Source organism: Oncorhynchus keta, chromosome 26 (assembly GCF_023373465.1).
Source record: "Oncorhynchus keta strain PuntledgeMale-10-30-2019 chromosome 26, Oket_V2, whole genome shotgun sequence".
Taxonomy (NCBI): domain Eukaryota; kingdom Metazoa; phylum Chordata; class Actinopteri; order Salmoniformes; family Salmonidae; genus Oncorhynchus; species Oncorhynchus keta.
Window position 1 is genome coordinate 35,324,644 of NC_068446.1, and position 23,603 is coordinate 35,348,246.

At 43.9% G+C, this 23,603-nt stretch overlaps 1 protein-coding gene across 1 annotated transcript in view; it reads right to left on the reverse strand.

Moving 5' to 3' along the window:
* The window catches only part of grm8b (glutamate receptor, metabotropic 8b), a 217,022-nt gene that overhangs the window by 38,477 nt on the left and 154,942 nt on the right, over positions 1–23,603 (reverse strand). Inside the window, exons 4-6 of the mRNA XM_035737804.2 lie at positions 17,598–17,733; positions 16,682–16,836; positions 16,386–16,523 (exon numbers count right to left, since the gene is read on the reverse strand). Of these exons, the coding sequence (XP_035593697.1) occupies positions 16,386–16,523; positions 16,682–16,836; positions 17,598–17,733 (429 nt within the window). The remainder of the gene's footprint in view (positions 1–16,385; positions 16,524–16,681; positions 16,837–17,597; positions 17,734–23,603) is intronic.

A 23,603-nucleotide genomic window follows, 5' to 3' on the forward strand; every position in this document is an offset into this window, starting at 1 on the left:
ATAATATATCACACTGCTGCTCTAAAGAATGGGTCTCACATTTAAAAAAAAAAAAGATTACACAAGAGGGGTTAACTCGGAACTTCATAAAACAGAATCCCCATCGTACAGCACCAGCAAAACGAACTTCATAAAACAGAATCCCCATCGTACAGCACCAGCAAAACAAACTTCATAAAACAGAATCCCCATCGTACAGCACCAGAAAAACAAACTTCATAAAACAGAATCCCCATCGTACAGCACCAGCAAAACAAACTTCATAAAACAGAATCCCCATCGTACAGCACCAGCAAAACGAACTTCATAAAACAGAATCCCCATCGTACAGCACCAGCAAAACAAACTTCATAAAACAGAATCCCCATCGTACAGCACCAGCAAAACAAACTTCATAAAACAGAATCCCCATCGTACAGCACCAGCAAAACAAACTTCATAAAACAGAATCCCCATCGTACAGCACCAGCAAAACAAACTTCATAAAACAGAATCCCCATCGTACAGCACCAGCAAAACGAACTTCATAAAACAGAATCCCCATCGTACAGCACCAGCAAAACAAACTTCATAAAACAGAATCCCCATCGTACAGCACCAAGAAAAACAAACTTCATAAAACAGAATCCCCATCATACAGCACCAGAAAAACAAACTTCATAAAACAGAATCCCCATCGTACAGCACCAGCAAAACAAACTTCATAAAACAGAATCCCCATCGTACAGCACCAGCAAAACGAACTTCATAAAACAGAATCCCCATCGTACAGCACCAGCAAAACAAACTTCATAAAACAGAATCCCCATCGTACAGCACCAACAAAACAAACTTCATAAAACAGAATCCCCATCGTACAGCACCAGCAAAACAAACTTCATAAAACAGAATCCCCATCGTACAGCACCAGAAAAACAAACTTCATAAAACAGAATCCCCATCGCACAGCACCAGCAAAACAAACTTCATAAAACAGAATCCCCATCGTACAGCACCAGCAAAACAAACTTCATAAAACAGAATCCCCATCGCACAGCACCAGCAAAACAAACTTCATAAAACAGAATCCCCATCGTACAGCACCAGCAAAACAAACTTCATAAAACAGAATCCCCATCGCACAGCACCAGCAAAACGAACTTCATAAAACAGAATCCCCATCGCACAGCACCAGAAAAACGTAAGCTTTATTCTAGGACACAGTTCACTAGACGAAGAGAAAACCTCACAGGGTGTATTTGCCTCTGTGTGTTTGGTAACGAGGCTAGCCGATAGTACACAGGAGATGAAATCCCTTTATCATATTGAATAATGTGCGGCAATACACAGACAACTTAATCACGGGTTCTGACGTTTCAATTAAACATCACTTATAAGGACACATTTAATTCCCTCTCAACACGACTGACTCGTTTCTGTTTCCCATTTTCTCTCATGCACAGGGGGGCCTCACTATGTTTCAAATAGATTAGAAAATTAGATAAATGACAAACTAATTACAGAGATAGTCTTGTGTGATGAGATTAATCGAGGAAAAGACCAACAACTCCAACGTCAAGGCATATACGACACGTCTGGTCTGACAAGCCTGAACATTACATGAATAGCTTATCGTTATAATCCCCATTGTTTATTGCTAACGTCAGCAATGTGTCAACGCGGCAATAATAATGATATGCTTCTAAGTCTGGCCTTGTCCTGCAAGATTCCTCTTTGTTATAGAATACACAGACAAAACTAAGCAGACAAAATGGTAGGAAACATGCCCAGCCTTCATTAGTATGCACTAATCTCAACTCAAAAGGATAGAATTCTAGTCATGTACTTCTCATTACTAGAAATGAAACCAACTGCACCCCCACCTACTGTGGGTATATAGGTCTATCTAGGATATAATTGACCAACTAGCCAGGTTGGGAAGAAACTTGAATTGAAAAAACAGTGAAGCTGAGTGAGATAGCATCTAAACCTGGCAGAAGGTGGAGTCAAAGGGTTGCAGCCATGCTCAGTCTGTGGCAAATCAATCGATGAGACAGCAGCCTACCAAACAGGCTAAATGGCTATCCACACCAAGGCCGATAACGATAACGAGAGCTATAATGATCAATTATACATAACTATAAAACGTCAGCGAGCATCCACATTAGAGGAGTTTATTGTGTATCGTTCTACAGTAGCCTACATCTGTCAATCAAAGCATCCTACTGCACACTGTAGGGATGCTAATAAGGCAGTAATATAGACCATTCAGTGCTTCAGGGTGTGTTCAATGTCATAGTGACAATTGGCAATAATATTTCAATGTACAGTTGAAGTCGGAAGTTCACATGCACCTGAGCCAAATACATTTAAACGTTTTTCACAATTCCTGACATTTAATCCTAGTAAAAAATTCCCTGTCTTAGGTCAGGTAGGATCACCACTTTATTTTAAGAATGTGAAATGTCAGAATAAATAGTAGAGTGAATGATTTATTTCAGCTTTGATTTCTTTCATCACATTCCCAGTGGGTCAGAAGTGTACATACACTCAATTAGTACTTGGTAGCATTGCCTTTAAATTGTTTAACTTGGGTCAAATGTTTTGGGTAGCCTTCCACAAACTTCCCACAATAAGTTGGGTGAATTTTGGCCCATTCCACCTGACATAGCTAGTGTAACTGAGTCAGGTTTGTAGACCTCCTTGCTCACACATGCTTTTTCAGTTCTGCCCACAAATTGTCTATAGGATTGAGGTCAGGGCTTTATGATGGCCACTCCAGTACCTTGACTTTGTTGTCCTCAATTTTGCCACAACTTTGGAAGTATGCTTGGCGTCATTGTCCACTTGGAAGACCCATTTGCGACCAAGCCTTAACTTCCTGACTGATGTCTTGAGATGTTGCTTCAATATATCCATATAATTTTCTTTCCTCATGATGCCATCTATTTTGTGAAGTGCACCAGTCCCTCCTGCAGCAAAGCACCCCCACAACATGATGCCCCCATCCCCGTGATTCATGGTTGGGATGGTGTTCTTCAGCTTGCAAGTCTCCCCCTCTTTCCTCCAAACATAACATTGGTCATTATGGCCAAACAGTTCTATTTTTGTTTAATCAGAACAGACGATATTTCTCCAAAAAGTACGATTTTTGTCCCCATGTGCAGTTGCAAACCGTAGTCTGGCATTTTTATGGCGGTTTTGGAGCAGTGGTTTCTTCCTTGCTGAGCGGCCTTTCAGGTTATGTCGATATAGGACCGGTTTTACTGTGGATACAGATACTTTTGTACCTGTTTCCTCCAGCATCTTCACACGGTCCTTTGCTGTTGTTCTGTGATTGATTTGCACCTTTCGCACCAAAGTACGTTCGTCTCTAGGAGACAGAACGTGTCTCCTTTCTGAGCGGTATGATGGCTGCGTGGTCCCATGGTGTTTATACTTGCGTAATATTGTTTGTACAGATGAATGTGGTACCTTAAGGCATTTGGAAATTACTCCCAAGGATGAACCAGACTTGTGGAGGTCTACAATTTTTCTCTGAGGTCTTTCTTTTCTTTTGATTTCCCCATGATGTCAAGCAAAGAGGCACGGAGTTTGAAGGAAGCTCTTGAAATACATGCACAGGTACACCTCCAATTGATTCAAATGATGTCAATTAGCCAATCAGAAGCTTGTAAAGCCATGACATCATTTTCTGGAATTTTCCAAGCTGTTTAAAGGCACAGTCACCCTTGTGTATGGAAACTTCTGACCCACTGGAATTGTGATACAGTGAATTATAAGTGAAATAATCTGTCTGTAAACAATTGTTGGAAAAATTATCTGTGTCATGCACAAAGTAGATGTCCTAACCGACTTGCCAAAACTATAGTTTGTTAACAAGAAATGTGTGGAGTGGTTGAAAAACAGGTTTTAAGGACTCCAACCTAAGTCTATGCAAACTTGCCTTACCCTGTCACTTGTCTGCAAACTATTGTCTAGGCTGTAAAATGTAGGCTAATTTGAATAAAAGCTCAAACGTCCTGTTTTGAATGCATGTTTCATGCCAAAATAACTGCATACAGCCTAGGCCTGATTATGCAACCATTCTGATAAGTTATGGGTGTATTCTAGACAGTTTACAAGGTCCAGAAAGGTATTAACAGGACTCTCAGATGCTGTATTTTGCCAGGATGTATCAGCGTTAACAGAAGCCAACACTGAGATGTTCTCTCTGTCATGGATCATCAGTCTCCCAAGTTGTCCTATAATTAATATGGCTGCCATTATTCTCACATGCCCAGTTATTTAGGAAAACTTCCCTCCTCTCCCCTCCGAGAGGATTTTCCTCACGTACCTAGAACCTAGAACACTTCAATCAAACTATTTTTTGATTGGTTGTTGACGTTGTATTGTTGGGGGGAAAGGGAAAAGGTTGCTCTGAAAGTGATCCTAACAATAACTACTGTTATCATTCTCCACGTCGTGTGGACGCTGCTGTTCACTTGAATAGAACAACTTTTATTTTATTTTTGTAGTGTTCGAGCTATCGTTATAATTATTGTCCTTGTTGTGGATGGCCCTTAAGGCAGTGTTCAGCTTTTACTCAAAGCAATGTCTTCATTTTTCCTGATTAAGGTTGATGAGCTGTTGAGGTTAGAGTCATTATGAGTGAGCAGAGCAGCCACTGTGAGTAAGCACACAGACCATAATTAAAAAACATTTGTTGTGAAAAATGGAAAACTATTGAGCACAAAGCGAGAGTCTACACCTCAACTGGCCTCTCTATCTAATGCAAAATTGTCCTGAAACTATGTAATCAAGATAACACATCCCTGCTCATCACTGAGCATTGTCACTGGGTTGTGGAGCAACTTTTAAGATGATGTGAAGTTCACTCATTGCCACAGTCATTCACTTTTAAAATAAATCTTTATTCTTATCTGGTCAGGATTTACCGGTAGCTAGTATACGCAAGGCAACAACATGTTGCATGAAATAGATGTTTCAGTTGTCATTCTCTGGGTCAGAATGGAGAATGTGTCCTTTGGATGATTTGACCGAGGAACTAGGAGTGTAATATGATCTACTAATAATGGACATACAAATTTGGCCTAATCATTGAGAGAGGGGTCCAATTACTGAGCAGCCCATATGGCATGCCTGAGTGACATGGTTCTGTTCTGATAAATCATTCCATTCACATGGGCTATGCCAATGACATTCTGTTTTCCCTCATTAAAAAATGTGATATTTAGAAAGGCTTTAAACTAACAAGCGTGCAATTACACGCTGGCCTAGACACTTTCGCTGCCACACACGTGTCTATTTGACATGTGTCTATTTGACATGTGTCTATTTGAATTACAGCAGCCAACTACAACAGCTGAGAAGGAAGATGGGGTTTTCCTTTTTGTGTCTGCATAGCTAATTTATACATTTCCAATTAACAATATATGCAAATCAGGCAGGGTATTTCCATATCCGGGTCAGATCACGCATTTTTTGGCAATGAGGAAGCAGCCCTAAGGAATTTGGCAGGACACTGGCACGACACTAAGCTTCTGTTCCCCTAATAAATATTCAGAAACTACCGGCACAAGTTATTTTCCGCTCTTATCTGGGTTCATTGTTTTTACGACTGCACTCTGTCCAAGATGTTGGGGCGAGATCAGAGATGTCCACTGCAGACGATCCATTTCCCACAACTGACCGTCTTACTTTACTGAGTGCCTATACAAGACCTAGAAAACATGTCAATGTAAGGGTATCCATTCCAAAGCCTTAAAAGCCCTATCATTCTGTCCAATCCACTGAATGTAGACTGTTAATATCCAGTATAAGGCAGGCTGACCAGGACTATCTCCTCAAAGATATTGGCATGTGGCAGAACCTCTAAACATCACTACATTTCTTATGCTCTTCACTATTATAAACTATTTCGCTCTTTTGCTTCGCCATCACTTTCAAAGGAGAATGTCAAAGTGGGTCTTTGATACTAATGGCAACCTTGGGAAGATGTTTGGCAGAAGATAACACAGCCATTTAAGACTTTGAAGAAAACCCCGAACAAAAAGTGTCCTTTCCAAAAGGTGCTGTGCTCTTAGCCTCCATCTTCAGCCTCCAAAAGAAGGCGACTCCTCCCCTGACTTTCAGTCTGCTTTCAAATCAAGAAGCCAGGGCATTAGAGAGGGAAGAGTTTTGTCAAGATCGCGTTTGATCGGGATATGTTTGGAATCAAGCTCATGAGAGTGCAAAAGATGTTCATCAAATGGGCAGGATGAAACGGATGCCAAGATTAAGCTTTCATGTGACTGCAAACCTCTTTTAGGGAATTTCTAAAGCATTATGTATTATGAATCTTTGAGGGGGAATTGAACAGTAGCAACCGTTTTGAAAAGAGGAGACAAATGGGTTACTTTGCTCAGCTGAGGTAAAGTGCAAGAAAGCAGAAGTCTGTAATAAAATATTTATAATCTAAGTCTAATTGACATCAGCCTGCTCTCTTTGTCTTAGGGCAGTCTGCACTGATTCAGGTCCTGTAGGTTGAACCTCTTACCAGTCTCGTTCATGGTTACTTTGCTATGCTTACTTATTGGTTAAAAAATGAGAGTGTGTAAGTATACTGCAAAAAGTAACTCGTACTTTTTGGGGAAATTAAGAAGTAGTTGTGCCGTGAACATTTCAAGCTCAAGTGTGTTTGTTGCATAATAAGGAAAGTGAAACTGAAAGATGTGATACAGCTGTGGCCGAAAACAAGGTCAAATACTCCATGGCATTGTTGTCATGACAATCGTGTTGGACACTTGTTACTGTAAATAGTAAGCCTACCTGTATTTATGGAATATTTAATTGTTTCTTTTGGCTATGTGATAATTACTAGCCAGTGGAAAAGATTATGACATTCACAGTAGGGACGAAGTTGGGGAGGAGGAGAAAAACTATCTTCAGTAATTGCATTGATTTCCTCATTCAGTTTCATTTGCTTGGGTGGGTGGTAGGAGGGTATAATTAAGTTATTGGATTGCTTTTAAAAAAGGGACACACTTATCTGGTGGGAAATGAGGTGCTTAGATGTACGGACTGTAAACATGTCTACAGCTCAACAGAGTCACACTGACAATATCACCTAGGGCGCACAAATGATGGAATGCAGACACTGTGCCCTCTGACCTCGGGTCGTTGTGTCTGTAAGATATTTCATCATCTTAATTCATTACAATTAATGTCTGTGGCCCTTCAAGACCACCCCCATAGAGCCATAAAGCATGTTCTAATTTTTCCTCAAGTGATTCTCAAATGGGGTGTTTACCCCTAACTTGCTGTGATTTATAGACCAAATGGGGTGTTTACCCCTAACTTGCTGTGATTTATAGACCAAATGGGGTGTTTACCCCTAACTTACTGTGATTTATAGACCAAATGGGGTGTTTACCCCTAACTTACTGTGATTTATAGACCAAATGGGGTGTTTACCCCTAACTTGCTGTGATTTATAGACCAAATGGGGTGTTTACCCCTAACTTACTGTGATTTATAGACCAAATGGGGTGTTTACCCCTAACTTACTGTGATTTATAGACCAAATGGGGTGTTTACCCCTAACTTACTGTGATTTATAGACCAAATGGGGTGTTTACCCTAACTTACTGTGATTTATAGACCAAATGTGGTGTTTACCCCTAACTTACTGTGATTTATAGACCAAATGGGGTGTTTACCCCTAACTTACTGTGATTTATAGACCAAATGGGGTGTTTACCCTAACTTACTGTGATTTATAGACCAAATGGGGTGTTTACCCCTAACTTACTGTGATTTATAGACCAAATGTGGTGTTTACCCCTAACTTACTGTGATTTATAGACCAAATTGGGTGTTTACCCTAACTTACTGTGATTTATAGACCAAATGGGGTGTTTACCCCTAACTTACTGTGATTTATAGACCAAATGGGGTGTTTACCCCTAACTTACTGTGATTTATAGACCAAATGGGGTGTTTACCCCTAACTTACTGTGATTTATAGACCAAATGGGGTGTTTACCCCTAACTTACTGTGATTTATAGACCAAATGGGGTGTTTACCCCTAACTTACTGTGATTTATAGACCAAATGGGGTGTTTACCCCTAACTTACTGTGATTTATAGACCAAATGGGGTGTTTACCCCTAACTTACTGTGATTTATAGACCAAATGGGGTGTTTACCCCTAACTTACTGTGATTTATAGACCAAATGGGGTGTTTACCCCTAACTTACTGTGATTTATAGACCAAATGGGGTGTTTACCCCTAACTTACTGTGATTTATAGACCAAATGTGGTGTTTACCAACTTACTGTGATTTATAGACCAAATGGGGTGTTTACCCCTAACTTACTGTGATTTATAGACCAAATGGGGTGTTTATTTACTGTGATTTATAGACCAAATGGGGTGTTTACCCCTAACTTACTGTGATTTATAGACCAAATGTGGTGTTTACCCCTAACTTACTGTGATTTATAGACCAAATGGGGTGTTTACCCCTAACTTACTGTGATTTATAGACCAAATGGGGTGTTTACCCCTAACTTACTGTGATTTATAGACCAAATGGGGTGTTTACCCCTAACTTACTGTGATTTATAGACCAAATGGGGTGTTTACCCCTAACTTACTGTGATTTATAGACCAAATGGGGTGTTTACCCCTAACTTACTGTGATTTATAGACCAAATGGGGTGTTTACCCCTAACTTACTGTGATTCAAATCAAATCAAATGTTATTTGTCACATACACATGGTAGAGATGAGAGTGTAGCGAAATGCTGATTCATTGACTAAATGGGGTGTTTACCCCTAACTTGCTGTGATTTATAGACCAAATGGGGTGTTTACCCCTAACTTACTGTGATTTATAGACCAAATGCGGTGTTTACCCCTAACTTACTGTGATTTATAGACCAAATGCGGTGTTTACCCCTAACTTACTGTGATTCAAATCAAATCAAATTTTATTTGTCACATACACATGGTAGAGATGAGAGTGTAGCGAAATGCTGATTCATTGACTAAATGGGGTGTTTACCCCTAACTTGCTGTGATTTATAGACCAAATGGGGTGTTTACCCCTAACTTACTGTGATTTATAGACCAAATGGGGTGTTTACCCCTAACTTACTGTGATTTATAGACCAAATGGGGTGTTTACCCCTAACTTACTGTGATTTATAGACCAAATGGGGTGTTTACCCCTAACTTGCTGTGATTTATAGACCAAATGGGGTGTTTACCCCTAACTTACTGTGATTTATAGACCAAATGGGGTGTTTACCCCTAACTTACTGTGATTTATAGACCAAATGGGGTGTTTACCCCTAACTTACTGTGATTTATAGACCAAATGGGGTGTTTACCCCTAACTTACTGTGATTTATAGACCAAATGGGGTGTTTACCCCTAACTTACTGTGATTTATAGACCAAATGGGGTGTTTACCCCTAACTTGCTGTGATTTATAGACCAAATGGGGTGTTTACCCCTAACTTACTGTGATTCAAATCAAATCAAATGTTATTTGTCACATACACACGGTAGAGATGAGAGTGTAGCGAAATGCTGATTCATAGACCAAATGGGGTGTTTACCCCTAACTTACTGTGATGTATCGACCAAATGGGGTGTTTACCCCTAACTTACTGTGATGTATAGACCAAATGGGGTGTTTACCCCTAACTTACTGTGATTTATAGACCAAATGGGGTGTTTACCCCTAACTTACTGTGATTCAAATCAAATCAAATGTTATTTGTCACATACACACGGTAGAGATGAGAGTGTAGCGAAATGCTGATTCATAGACCAAATGGGGTGTTTACCCCTAACTTACTGTGATGTATCGACCAAATGGGGTGTTTACCCCTAACTTACTGTGATTTATCGACCAAATGGGGTGTTTACCCCTAACTTACTGTGATTTATAGACCAAATGGGGTGTTTACCCCTAACTTACTGTGATGTATCGACCAAATGGGGTGTTTACCCCTAACTTACTGTGATTTATAGACCAAATGGGGTGTTTACCCCTAACTTACTGTGATTCAAATCAAATTTTATTTGTCACATACACATGGTAGAGATGAGAGTGTAGCGAAATGCTGATTCATAGACCAAATGGGGTGTTTACCCCTAACTTACTGTGATTTATAGACCAAATGGGGCATTTACCCCTAACTTACTGTGATTTATAGACCAAATGGGGTGTTTACCCCTAACTTACTGTGATTTATAGACCATTGTTACTTTACAACCTTATTCTAAAATTGATTAAATAACTTTCCCCCCTCATCAATCTACACACAATACCCTATGCAATATTACATTTAAATAAGGATTCAGACCCTTTACTCAGTACTTTGTTGAAGCACAGTTGGCAGCGATTACAGCCTCGAGTCTTCTTGGGTATGACATTACAAGCTTGGCACACCTGTATTTGGGGAGTTTCTCCAATTCTTCTCTGCAGATCTTCTCAAGCTCTGTCAAGTCTCTCCAGAGATGTTTGATCGGGTTCAAGTCCAGGCTCTGGCTGGGACACTCAAAGACATTTAGAGACTTATCCCGAAGCCACTCCTGCATTGTCTTGGCTGTGTGCTTAGGGTCGTTGTCTGTTGGAAGGTGAAACTTCACCCCAGTATGAGGTATTCACGGATCTTTGCTCTGTTTATCTTTCCCTCCGTGCCATTGAAAAACATCCCCACAGCATGATGCTGCCACCGCCATGCTTCACCCTAGGGATGGTATTGGCCAGGTGGTGAGCGGTGCCTAGTTTCCTCCAGATGTGATGCTTGGCATTCAGGAAAAGAGTTCAATCTTGGTTTCATCAGACCAGAGAATCTTATTTCTCATGGTCTTAGAGTCCTTTAGGTGCCTTTTGGCAAACTCCAAGCAGGCTGTTATATGCCTTTTACTGAGAAGTGGCTTCTGTCTGGCCACTCTACCATCAAGGACAAATTGGTGGGGTGCTGCAGAGATGGTTGTCCTTCTGGAATGTTCTTCCATCCCCACAGATGAACTCTGGAGCTCTGTCAGAGTGGCCATCGGATTCTTGGTCGCCTCCCTGACCAGGGCCCTTCTACCCCAATTGCTCAGTTTGGCCGGGCGGAGTCTTGGTGGTTCCAATCTTCTTCTATTTAAGAATGATGGAGGACACTGTGTTTTTGGGGACCTTCAATGCTACAGAAATGTTTTGGTACCCTTCCCCAGATCTGTGCCTCGACACGGTCTTGTCTCGGAGCTCTACAGACAATTCCTTCGACCTTATGGCTTGGTTTTTGCTCTGACATGCACAGTCAACTGTGGGACCTTATATAGACAGGTGTGTTTCTTTCCAAATCAAGTCCAATCAATTGAATTGACCACAGGTGGACTCCAATCAAGTTGTAGAAACATATCAAGGACGATCAATGGAAACAGGATGCACCTGTTCAATTTGAGTTTCAGAAAAAGGGTCTGAATACTTTTTAAAATAATTGATATCTGTTTTTAACACATTGGCTAACATTTCTAAAAACCTGTTTTCGTTTTGTCATTATGGGGTATTGTGTGTAGATAGATTTTTATTTAATACATTTTAGAAGAAGGCTGTAACTAAATGTGGGGAAAAAGGGTCTGAATACTTTCCGAATGCACTCGATGCGAATTCATTTCTGATTCCCTCTCCTCCACTACAAAAGATAAGTGTTAATAATATAAGTGATAATTCAATGTCATCATCACTGCAAGATACTGTCAAACTGAGTAAAAGAGGTACTAAATTATGAGCAACAGCAATTACCATCTAACAGTGCACTTAACATACCTGACCTACTTGACACACACACACACACACACACACACACACACACACACACACACACACACACACACACACACACACACACACACACACACACACACACACACACACACACACACACACACACACACACACACACACACACACACGGAATAAAACAACTTATCTTCGCCTCTGAAGCGACCCATTAGTTCTGCATTATATCACATTGCAGTGGATTGTGTACCACCTTTTAGAGCATAAGTGTGTGTTGATTCCGAAACTCCTTTGCTGTGACTCTTCTCATTTCCCACTGGAGAACAGCTCTTTTACAGGGACTTCTATGGCTTCTGTTCTGTATTTGTTGCCTCGAGGCTGGAGAAACAATACAGCTGTTACACAAGTGCTATTAAGGGTGTGTTCGTGACTGAACATTCTGCCTCAGGGTATCTGTTTCCCGGTGGCCAATAGCGTTTGGCTGGAAGTGGGTGGAGGCTAGGCGGGTGGCCCAACATAATAGTATAGGGGAAACACTCCATGGTTTAACTGCATAAGAAGCAGGTGGGTACATCTGTGGTTGTGTATTGGCACTTTACATTACAGTATGGTTAAACTTTGAAGCTCATTTATGCTTGATCCAGCATTGCAGTCCGGAAGCTCCGTACAGAGGGTGTGATGTAATTGTGGCGCCTCCGGAGGCTTGCGGAGGCCAAACCAACTCCCAAATTTTGCAACAATGCGGAGGGCTCCGTAGAGCTCCACAATGACATGATTGGATGACGGTAGGTGGAGGTGGGAGGTCCTGTATAAACACAAACTCACTTCCTTGACAACTTCCTTCACAGCTCTGTTTTATTTTTCATTCATCTAAAAAAATATATATGTATATCTTCTATTACAGAGTATTTCCACATTGCCATATCAAAATCGACGACAGAAAAATGATAATTCAATCCATTTTAATCTAATTTTGTAACACAATAAAATGTGAAGAAATCCAAGGGTAGACTCGCTATAGACCCTCTATATGTCCTCAAACACCTGGTTTTAATCACATGAACACGACATGCATTCTCTAGTATGTCAGCACTTATTTTCTTTGTAGGTTTAAAAGAGGGATGAGGTATTTTGTGATATTGCAATGGCCATACACCAAAAAAGAAGTACATACAACACACACAGGTGGACGATGACCAGAGGCAGTGCTGATTCAGCCGTTTGTCTTGTTGCATGATTACTCTGCTCCAGATAAGGGATACAGCTCCTCTCCACACTAAAACTCACTCTCCAGTTGCTAATAAAATCAATTCAAGCTGCTACCCTCACTCTCACACATGGGAAAGAATAGAGCAAAAAAGCCTGGAGTGCTTCTGACAGGGGCAAACGGCTTTCAGACCGACTTTCTGACAGGGGCAAACGGCTTTCAGACCGACTTTCTGACAGGGGCAAACAGCTTTCAGACCGACTTTCTGACAGGGGCAAACGGCTTTCAGACCGACTTTCTGACAGGGGCAAACGGCTTTCAGACCGACTTTCTGACAGGGGCAAACGGCTTTCAGACCAACTTTCTGACAGGGGCAAACGGCTTTCAGACCGACTTTCTGACAGGGGCAAACGGCTTTCAGACCAACTTTCTGACAGGGGCAAACGGCTTTCAGACCAACTTTCTGACAGGGGCAAACGGCTTTCAGACCAACTTTCTGACAGGGGCAAACGGCTTTCAGACCGACTTTCTGACAGGGGCAAACGGCTTTCAGACCAACTTTCTGACAGGGGCAAACGGCTTTCAGACCGACTTTCTGACAGGGGCAAACGGCTTTCAGACCAACTTTCTGACAGGGGCAAACGGCTTTCAGACCGACTTTCTGACAGGGGCAAACGGCTTTCAGACCAACTTTCTGACAGGGGCAAACGGCTTTCAGACCGACTTTCTGACAGGGGCAAACGGCTTTCAGACCGACTTTCTGACAGGGGCAAACGGCTTTCAGACCGACTTTCTGACAGGGGCAAACGGCTTTCAGACCGACTTTCTGACAGGGGCAAACGGCTTTCAGACCGACTTTCTGACAGGGGCAAACGGCTTTCAGACCGACTACCTTGCTCAGGCAAAATGACATGAGCTTCATAATGGAAGGGGATACTGTATGATACAGGGGGTATTTTTGGAAAGCTGAGATTGTTGTTTTTGTGTTCTTCTCCTCGGCCCTCCTGCTGCCTGGCTACTCTCACCGTGCATTTCCCACATCCTGTTTGGCGTGTCTGACATGTTCCAAAGGATTTGTCCCAAAGTGCCTGTGCTCCAGAAAACTCCTCAAAATCATCAAGGATTACATTTTTTCGCCCCCACACAGTGGGGACATTGTAGTCAGCACAATGCAACTCTCAGCAGACAAGCGGTGTACGTGCTAAGCTATGTGATGTGGAATTCACTTTGGAACAACCCTCGGGCTGATCTGGCTGTCGCACTCAGTCGGCTTAAGTGCGACGACTTTTTATAATTTCCCTCCACACCAAAGTTAGTGTGTGATGCTTTTGCTGGATCACTAGGTATCTGCTTTGTTACGTGACAGAATGTGCTGCGTTTTTTGTCACGCTGTCATGATTTGATGCCTCCCCCTTAAAAATTCTGATAATAATCAGTCGATCTGGCTGTGTGTTGTTGAATCTATCAGCACTGGAGCGTTGTGTGCATCCTACTGCAGATAAATAGTGGAGAGGGAGGGAGGGAGGGATAGAGGGAGAGAGAGAGAGAGGGAGGGAAGGAGGGAGAGAGAGAGAGAGAGGGAAGATGGGAGGGAGCGAGAGAAAGAGATAGGGAGGGAGGTGGAAACAGAGAGAGAGAGAGAGAGAGAGGTAGGGAGGGAGGGGGAAACGGAAGGATGGAGGGAAGGAAGGAAGGATGGAGAGAGGGAGAGAGAGAGAGGGAGGGAGGGAGGGGGAAACAGAGAGGGAGAGAGAGGAAGGGAAGGAGGGAGAGAGAGAGGGAAGGAGGAGAGAGAGAGAGGGAGGGAGGGAAGGAGAGAGAGAGAGAGAGGAAAGGAAGGAGTGAGAGAGAGAGAGAGGGAAGGAGGAGAGAGAGAAATAAGTAGGGAGGGGACAAAAGAGCGATGCACGGAGACGACAGCACCATAATTATTCTCATTACTTCAAGTCACCGTGTCAGAACAATAAGCATTGTCTGGGATACGGGCTAGGGACAGCCGTCTGTCTCAGCATACCCCCGACACAAACAGAGTTTTTGGGGCGATAAAAATCTCAAACACAGCCACATTAATACACTCACATCCTACATACAAAACCAAATAAAAATGCACACACTTACTAAAAAACAATTGCACAGGCGCATGAACAGCGTTTTATGACTGAAAATGTTATTATTACAATAGATCATGCATTCAACACAACATACATAAAGTCTTCCTAAACACACACACACACACACACACACACACACACACACACACACACACACACACACACACACACACACACACACACACACACACACACACACACACACACACACACACACACACACACACACACACACACACACACACACACACACACACACACACACACACACACACACACACACACACACACACACACACACACACACACACACACACACAAAAAGAAACAACACACACACAGAGCGTGTAGATCCTTTGTCTCCAGACATCTTCAACACAAACACATGCAATCCACATCTTCTGTCATACAGCATGTCTGTAATGTGGTTGTTTCTGCCTCAGGCACTTACATCAGAAGAGTGACACATACGGTTTCCCATTTCAAACATCAGCCACCCTTTTCCCCACATATTCCCCTAGATACTGAATGTGGCGTTCCAGTGGGATGAAATGACATTGCTATAACTGGAGGTATGAGTCAGCCTTGACTTGGTGCAGGAGGGCTGAGATAATCAAAGTAAATTGTAATAGGTCATAGGACAATTAACCTTAATAATCCATACTGTATGCACGTAAAAGAACCAGCAACTGCAGGATTCACAACAGCACAACACTCCCTCCACCTCCCACCAACATCCATCACATCTTGCCTATCAAAAGCATGGCATTGATTGGCTGGGTAATCCACACTAGCAGGGCTCGGGTCTGTGGAGAATTTGGATGCAGATACTCCCCAGTAGCAGACTCTATGGCTGCCCGAGGGCATGTCCTCTTGTGTACCTCGTCCCCAGACAATGGTGTTCTCTCTTCTGTACCTCGTCCCCAGACAATGGTGTTCTCTCTTCTGTACCTCGTCCCCAGACAATGGTGTTCTCTCTTCTGTACCTCGTCCCCAGACAATGGTGTTCTCTCTTCTGTACCTCGTCCCCAGACAATGGTGTTCTCTCTTCTGTACCTCGTCCCCAGACAATGGTGTTCTCTCTTCTGTACCTCGTCCCCAGACAATGGTGTTCTCTCTTCTGTACCTCGTCCCAAGACAATGACGTTCCCTCTTGTGTGGAAATGGTAGCCAAGGTTAGGGTTGTTTCTGTTACCACAATTGAACAAGTATTTTCAGTGAATACTTTTCCAGTTATGCCCTCCTCCCCCCAAAACACCCACAGTCCCAGTACATAAGATAGAACATGCTGTACCTGTGCATTTTTTGGGGCTCCCAGGTCGCTTGCCATGCATCCCTAACTTGCACACAAAGTTTTCTTCCCAGAATTCAGCGAACCACACGTTCCTCCTGTTGTTGGAGAGGGAACGGCTCCGGAAGTAACGGTCAAAGGCTGGGATAAGAACAATATAAACGTATTTCACCTTCAGGTTAAAGCCACACTTCATAACACATAATGGTTGTACATCTCACAGTGCTAGAAACATATCCATTATGCCCCATTGTTTGCTGGGCACGGTCAGCGAGGCTCAGTCATCCCTGATCTCTCACCGTCTATGGAGGCTCTCTTGGGGAGGATGGTGACGGCCCCCTCTGCCACTCTCTCCTGCTGGACCACAGGGGAGATCTTGGAGCCCCAGCTGTCTGAGCCCACCCACAGGAAGTGACCCGTCTGGTTGTTGCGTTTGGCCGCATCCAGGATACGGCTGTGAGAAAAAGAATAAGGAAGTTGTTACATTTAGATTCAGTGAAATTCACTTTACTGTATGGATTTGACCCCAACTGCAGCATCATCCAATCTGAGATACATTTCCGATATTTCCAATGATCTAAGCTTGCAAGCCTGATGGCTTCCATATTACTTTTTTTTTTTTAAATGGGTAAATGTGAAACAAAGCCATATTAAAATTTTGATTCCTGCAAAGTCACCCTCTCCCAAAGTTCTCAACTCCTCCTGAGTTCCACCTCAGGGAGATCCGGCCTAATATAACAATATTAGGAAAGCTGCATGGCTCTAGCTAGTCCTCGGGATTTTGGGAAACTGAGTTGACTTATTACCCTCTGGTGCATGGGGGATTGAGTTGTTTCCCTTCCTCGGGTTGCAGGTGTTCAGGTGAGAGGTACGGGACGAATGCTTTCATTCCAGTTCTAATATTCAACTGTGCATATTACCATCACCGGCTAATTCAATCTTAATCAGATGGAGTCCTATGTGCTGAAAGGAACAGCAATGCAAGGCACTGCACCACATAGACAAGGCCCTTTTACCAAGTGTCCTGGAGTTAATCGAAACATTGTTATCTCAATCCACAGTGAGGAGTTTGTGGATTAACTGATGGAGGATAAACCCTCTGTACTTGACTTGATGGTGCCTAGAGTGTACTGACTAAAGGAGAACGTGTGTGTATGTGTGTGTGTGTGTGTGTGCGAGTGGGTGTGTTTGTGTGAGAGAGACAGAGGCACGCACCGAATGTCGTCCTCATTGGCAAACATGATGACGGCTCGGGCGTTGGAGGTCTCCAGCAGTCGCAGGATGAGCTTGTCAAACTCCCCCGGCATCGGCTCCCTGGGGATCTTCAGAGACTGGGCAATGCACACGCCACCTGTGGGGAGAGGAAGAGGTGGATAGAGAGAGGGGGGGGTGAAGGAGAGAAAGAAGTGGAATGGGGTGGACAGGGGAGGGGAAAGTAGTGAGAGAAAAGGAGAAATAGAGGGAGGGGATGAGAGAGAAGGGGAGTGTAGGCATATAGGGGGGACAATGGAGGAAAATAGAGGGGGGTGGTAGAGTGATGGAGAGAGAGAAGTGGAGGGCTTGCAAGAGAGGCAAGGCGAAGAGATATATGAGTGAGGAAAGGGTGGGAGAGAGAGCAATGGAGGGGTGGAGACATGTTGGGTGAGAGAAAGGAGTGAAGAGGTGGAGATGTGAAAGTGTTGAGTAGAGCGAGATAGAGAGACATAGAGAGAGCCAAAGAGAGTGAATATGAGAGAGAGAGAGAGATTTTTGAGTTTTAAATAATCTTTATTGGGTCTGGGGGCCCACCACACAATAAATACTCATACAAAACCACAGTTACACATCAATTAAAAACAACTCTAATTCCTCCTCCACAGTAACTAAACACAACAGCCTCTGAATACCCCATATACTCAAAAACAGATCGATATTGTTGACAAGTTTATAATAGGCAAACTCAAACCTTAGTCTCGCTGCCAACATTCCCTCCAGCATTCCCACCACATCCACAGACCCCTGTCCCCGAATACTGTTTTTTCGGGTCTTCCATATCGCTAATTTTAATGCCTCTAACACAAAATTAAGCAACACAACTACACCCCTTTGACCGAACCTGTACTTTGGCCCAAATATATACAGTTGGGAAGAGAAAACCTCTCCCAACGTTGAGAACCAATTAGTGATCAGTTCAATCATCCCGACCAACCTGGGACACAGTAAAAACAGATGTGCCAGAGTTTCAGACTCAGCACAGAATGGACACCCCTCCCCAACAGCAGGGTCCAGGTGTACCAGATGCATGTTGGTGGCTATGGCTCCATGTATTACCCTCCATTGGAGGTCATCTGTCCTCTTATCAATAGGCAGTTTGTATAATGATCGCCAACAGCCTTTTGGAGAGGCACCTGGACCAAGCACACCCGCCCACCTCGCCGATTTTACCCCTTCCATGGAAGAGGCATGGGACACCTTTACACATATTCCGTACATGGCCTTCTTTCCCACCTCCTTGAACTCCCCCAGCTCCGGGGTATCGAAGGAAAGCAGCATCCCCACATACTCCTCGAATGCCCCACATCGCAGCACTAACAATCAGTGCAGGGGACACATAATCCAGACCCTACGTCCACCGATCAGAATTGGAAGTGTCAGTCACATACTGCAGATGAAGCACTGGCAAGGAGTTGCAGACCTCAGCTACGACCTTCCTCAGTAGGCGAGATGATCAGATCCCCGCTCTTTCTCCCAGCTCCTCCAGCGATCTACTCCTGCTCCGCATCAGGTGCTTGTCTAACCCCAAACAGTCCGCTCTCCTCATCAATATGTAGTCTGTTTCGACCCAGCTAGAACCGTCTCTGTACAACAATCTCTGGGCTGCTTGGAGCCAGAAAGCCATGATTCTAGAGGAAATGTCCACCAGGCCTTACCCACCCTCGTGCAGTGGCAGGTACAGGGCTGCATCTTTAATCCAGTGTTGTCCAGACCAGAAGAAATTGACAAGGGTCCTCTGAAGCTCTTGTATCAGACCCTTTGGTGGCTGCAAAATCATTAGTGCCTCTACCCTGTGTTACAGGGTAGAGGCAGCAAGATTATTAGCTACCAGGACCCTTCCCCTATAAGACAGCTGGGGCAGCACCCATTTCCACCTTGACAGTCTGGCACATACTTTCTCCGCTACACCCTCCCAGTTCTTTTTCTGACAGACATCGGAGCCTAGAAAGCAACACAACTACAGGTGCTTCTACACCTGCATTGCTTGCTGGTTAGGGTTTTAGGCTGGGTTTCTGTACAGCACTTTGAGATATCAGCTGATGTACGAAGGGCTATATAAATACATTTGATTTGATTTAGAAAAAAACACAAAGTCTTCATCCCATCTCTGCCCCACTGAAGCCCAACTGGTAACTGTGGAGTGGACCCCATCTGAAGCTGATCTGCCCACAGCGCTTCACTCTTTCCCCAATTGACTCTAGCTGAGGAGGCCCCCTCATACACCTTTAAAGCATTTGAGTGAAGCTTACTGGTTTCTCTGTGCCAGGTGTAATGAAGGGTCCCACGATAGCACTGTCTGCGTATGCAGATGACGTGACAGTTTTTATTACAGGGGGTGAAGATGTTAAGCTTCACTCTTAAAAAACAAAGCATTTGTTCAATCGTCAGACTATATAACTGCCCTGAAATTGGGCATCCCTGCCTGATGCCCCTTTGGACAGGGATGGGGCAACTCAAACCACCCCCCACCTTCACCATACACGAGGCCCCAGCATACAGTAAGTTCATCCAATACAAAAAAACATCCACAAACGCAAAGGCTTTCATTGTTTTAAACAAGTACTGGAGGTCCACACGATCAAAAGCCTTCTGATCCAAAGAAAGTAAACCCACATTTACATCAGACAGTTTACAAATGTCTAAAACATCTCTTATCAGAAACAAGTTGTCAACAATAGAGCGATCAGGTACACAGTAGGACTGGTCCTTGTGGATCAACAATCCCAGATACTCTTTCAACCTGTTTGAGAGACATTAAGAAACTATTTTGTATTCAGCGCACAGCAAAGCAACAGGTCTCAAATGTTTTATGAGAGCCCAAATCCCCCTTTTTTGGCAACAGTCAAAGCACCGCACGTTGACAGGATACAGGAAGAGAACCCTCATGAAAAGATTCACACACCACTTCGTAAAAATCCTCCCCAATAGACCCCCAAAAGTGCTTATAAAACTCAGATGGTAAACCATCGATGCCAGGGGCTCGGCCTGTTGAGAGCTGCATAACTGCTGTGGACAGCTCTTGCAGTGTAATGTCAGAGTCCAATGCGACTCTCTGCTCAGGTCCCAATTGAGGAAGACCGTGTAACAACTGTTCAGTACACAGAGAGTCACAATCCTCCGCCTTATAGAGGGACGGGTAGAAATCCACGGCATGTTGACGCATTTCACTGTCATCCGTGGTCACCTTCCCATCAGGGAGACGAAGGCAGACCATCTGTTTACGTTGCACTGTCATCCGTGGTCACCTTCCCATCAGGGAGACGAAGGCAGACCATCTGTTTATGTTGCACTGTCATCCGTGGTCACCTTCCCATCAGGGAGACGAAGGCAGACCATCTGTTTATGTTGCACTGTCATCCGTGGTCACCTTCCCATCAGGGAGACGAAGGCAGACCATCTGTTTACGTTGCACTGTCATCCGTGGTCACCTTCCCATCAGGGAGACGAAGGCAGACCATCTGTTTACGTTGCACTGTCATCCGTGGTCACCTTCCCATCAGGGAGACGAAGGCAGACCATCTGTTTACGTTGCACTGTCATCCGTGGTCACCTTCCCATCAGGGAGACGAAGGCAGACCATCTGTTTACGTTGCACTGTCATCCGTGGTCACCTTCCCATCAGGGAGACGAAGGCAGACCATCTGTTTACGTTGCACTGTCATCCGTGGTCACCTTCCCATCAGGGAGACGAAGGCAGACCATCTGTTTACGTTGAAATGTCGACTGTCCTAGGTTAAAAAAAAGCGATAGGAGCATCAATATCCTTGAGGGAAGCGAAACGAGACCTAATCAAGGCACCCTTCACTCTTTCATGCAAAAACGACCTCAGTTCATGTCTCTTGTCCTGTAAGTTCATGACTAGTCCAGGGTCGTTCTGAGTGAGCAGCTTCAATTCAATAGATTTGATGTCCTGTTCAAGGGCCTTGATAGTCTCTTTAACTTCAATTTGAGACAGAGCAGTATACTGTCGACAAAATACTCGTATTTGGGCCTTCCCAACCTCACACCATTGTCGCAAGGACTCAAAATTCGCTTTTATAACCCTCCATTTTTCCCAAAACAACAAAAACCTGTCACAAAACATGACATCATGTAACAATTGAACAATTGAAAATACCAGTAAGGTGATGACCTTCGTGGACAGGACAAGGGAATATCAACAGTAACAATATGATGATCACAGAAACCCACAGGAGTAATGGCACACTTTCCAACCCTACTACAGTATTGCTCAGATACGTTTGCATTCCTTCCTCTCCACACATCAGAAAGCTCAAACTCAGTTAATAGGCCAGACGGGCAAGTGGTTGACCGCAGGTGAGGTTCTTCAGCGGTGCGATCAACAGTAAAAATCCACTGTACAGTTCCAGCCCCCCCCTAAAACCATACACCCTTCTTGATCACATTGTTTTAAGGTTTCCTTTATTTGATCAAATATAGCAATACGCTCTGTACCCTCATTAGGAGCATAAACATTAACAAACAACAAAAAAACATAACATCCACCTTGACCAATAAAACCCGACCCTTGACAATCTCTGTTGTAGATACCACAGGCACCCCTAAGCCAGAGGAAAACAAGATTGCCACCCCAGCACCGAAATTAGTGACTGAGTACATGCCTCCCCTCCCACCACATACCCCAGTCAACCTCATTTTCCTCATCACTATGAGTCTCCTGTAGGAAAACTACATTACACCTTTTCTGTTTTATTACTTTAACACCCAAGCCCTCTTATTCCTGTCCCTTCCCCCATTAATACTGAGAGAACCTACCCTTAGTACCTCCATGTAGAAAAGAGAAAAGAAAAGCAGAAGAAACCACAGAGAAACCAAGGAGAAAAAAGACACCCTATGAAGCATCATCATCATTGTTTTAATCTTCTCTTATTAACCTGACCACGTTTCCCACCACCTTTTGCTGCTGCAACAGCAGTAATACATTTCCTCAAGCGAAACCGCTTCTTTTCACTCAATTGGTCTAACCCCACCGTCTTCTGTAACATCACAGCTGACCTCACAAACTTATCAACATCAAAATAATCTGCCAATTTCACAGATTTCCCAAAATTCTGATCCAGAAATTAATTTACCTCCTTTAGATCATAAACTGAGTCGTCACCAGCAGCTGTCATATCTAAAGAGATATCCATATCCTTCTCCTGATCCTCAGCTGAGACCACAGACAACTGACTCCCCTCTACCACATCCCTTTCAACACTCCCCACTTGCACCTCATCACTCGTACCAGGCATCTCCTCCACTACCTGGGAGACTAGCCCCACCTGAACCTCATTACTCATAGTGGGCATCTCCTCCACTACCTGGGAGCCTAGCTCCACATTAAACCCAGCACTCGTAGTGGGCATCTCCTCCACTACCTGGGAGCCTAGCTCCACATGAAACCCAGCACTCGTAGTGGGCATCTCCTCCACTACCTGGGAGCCTAGCTCCACATGAACCCCCTCCTTTATCCCAGCATTTGTACTGGGCACCTCCTCCACTACCTGGGAGCCTAGCTCCACATGAATCCCGTCCTTTACCCCAGCACTCCTACTGGGCACCTGCAAACCAGTCTGAGGAACTAGCTCTTCAGATACATCCTTGCCTTCTACAACAATACCTTCCTGCAGCATAACATTTCCCTCTAATACAAGTTGCAACTCCGTGCCCTCATCACGGATAACTTGTTCCTCAGCAACAGGTGCTTTTGGCTGCTCTACCGCTGTCGGCTCACCTCTCCCTACATCAGTGGGCCCAGGCGTTACGAGGACTACCTGCGCCCCTCCTTCGGCCTTCTCCCTTTTCGGGCAAGCATGTCGCTTATGACCAACATCCCCACACTCAAAACACTGTTAACTACCCGTACTAGCAGAAGCCATATACATTCTATTGTCGTACTTGATTTTAAACGATAACTCTAAAGTCTGCTCCGGTGAGTCCAAAAACATAAACACCTGTCGTGGA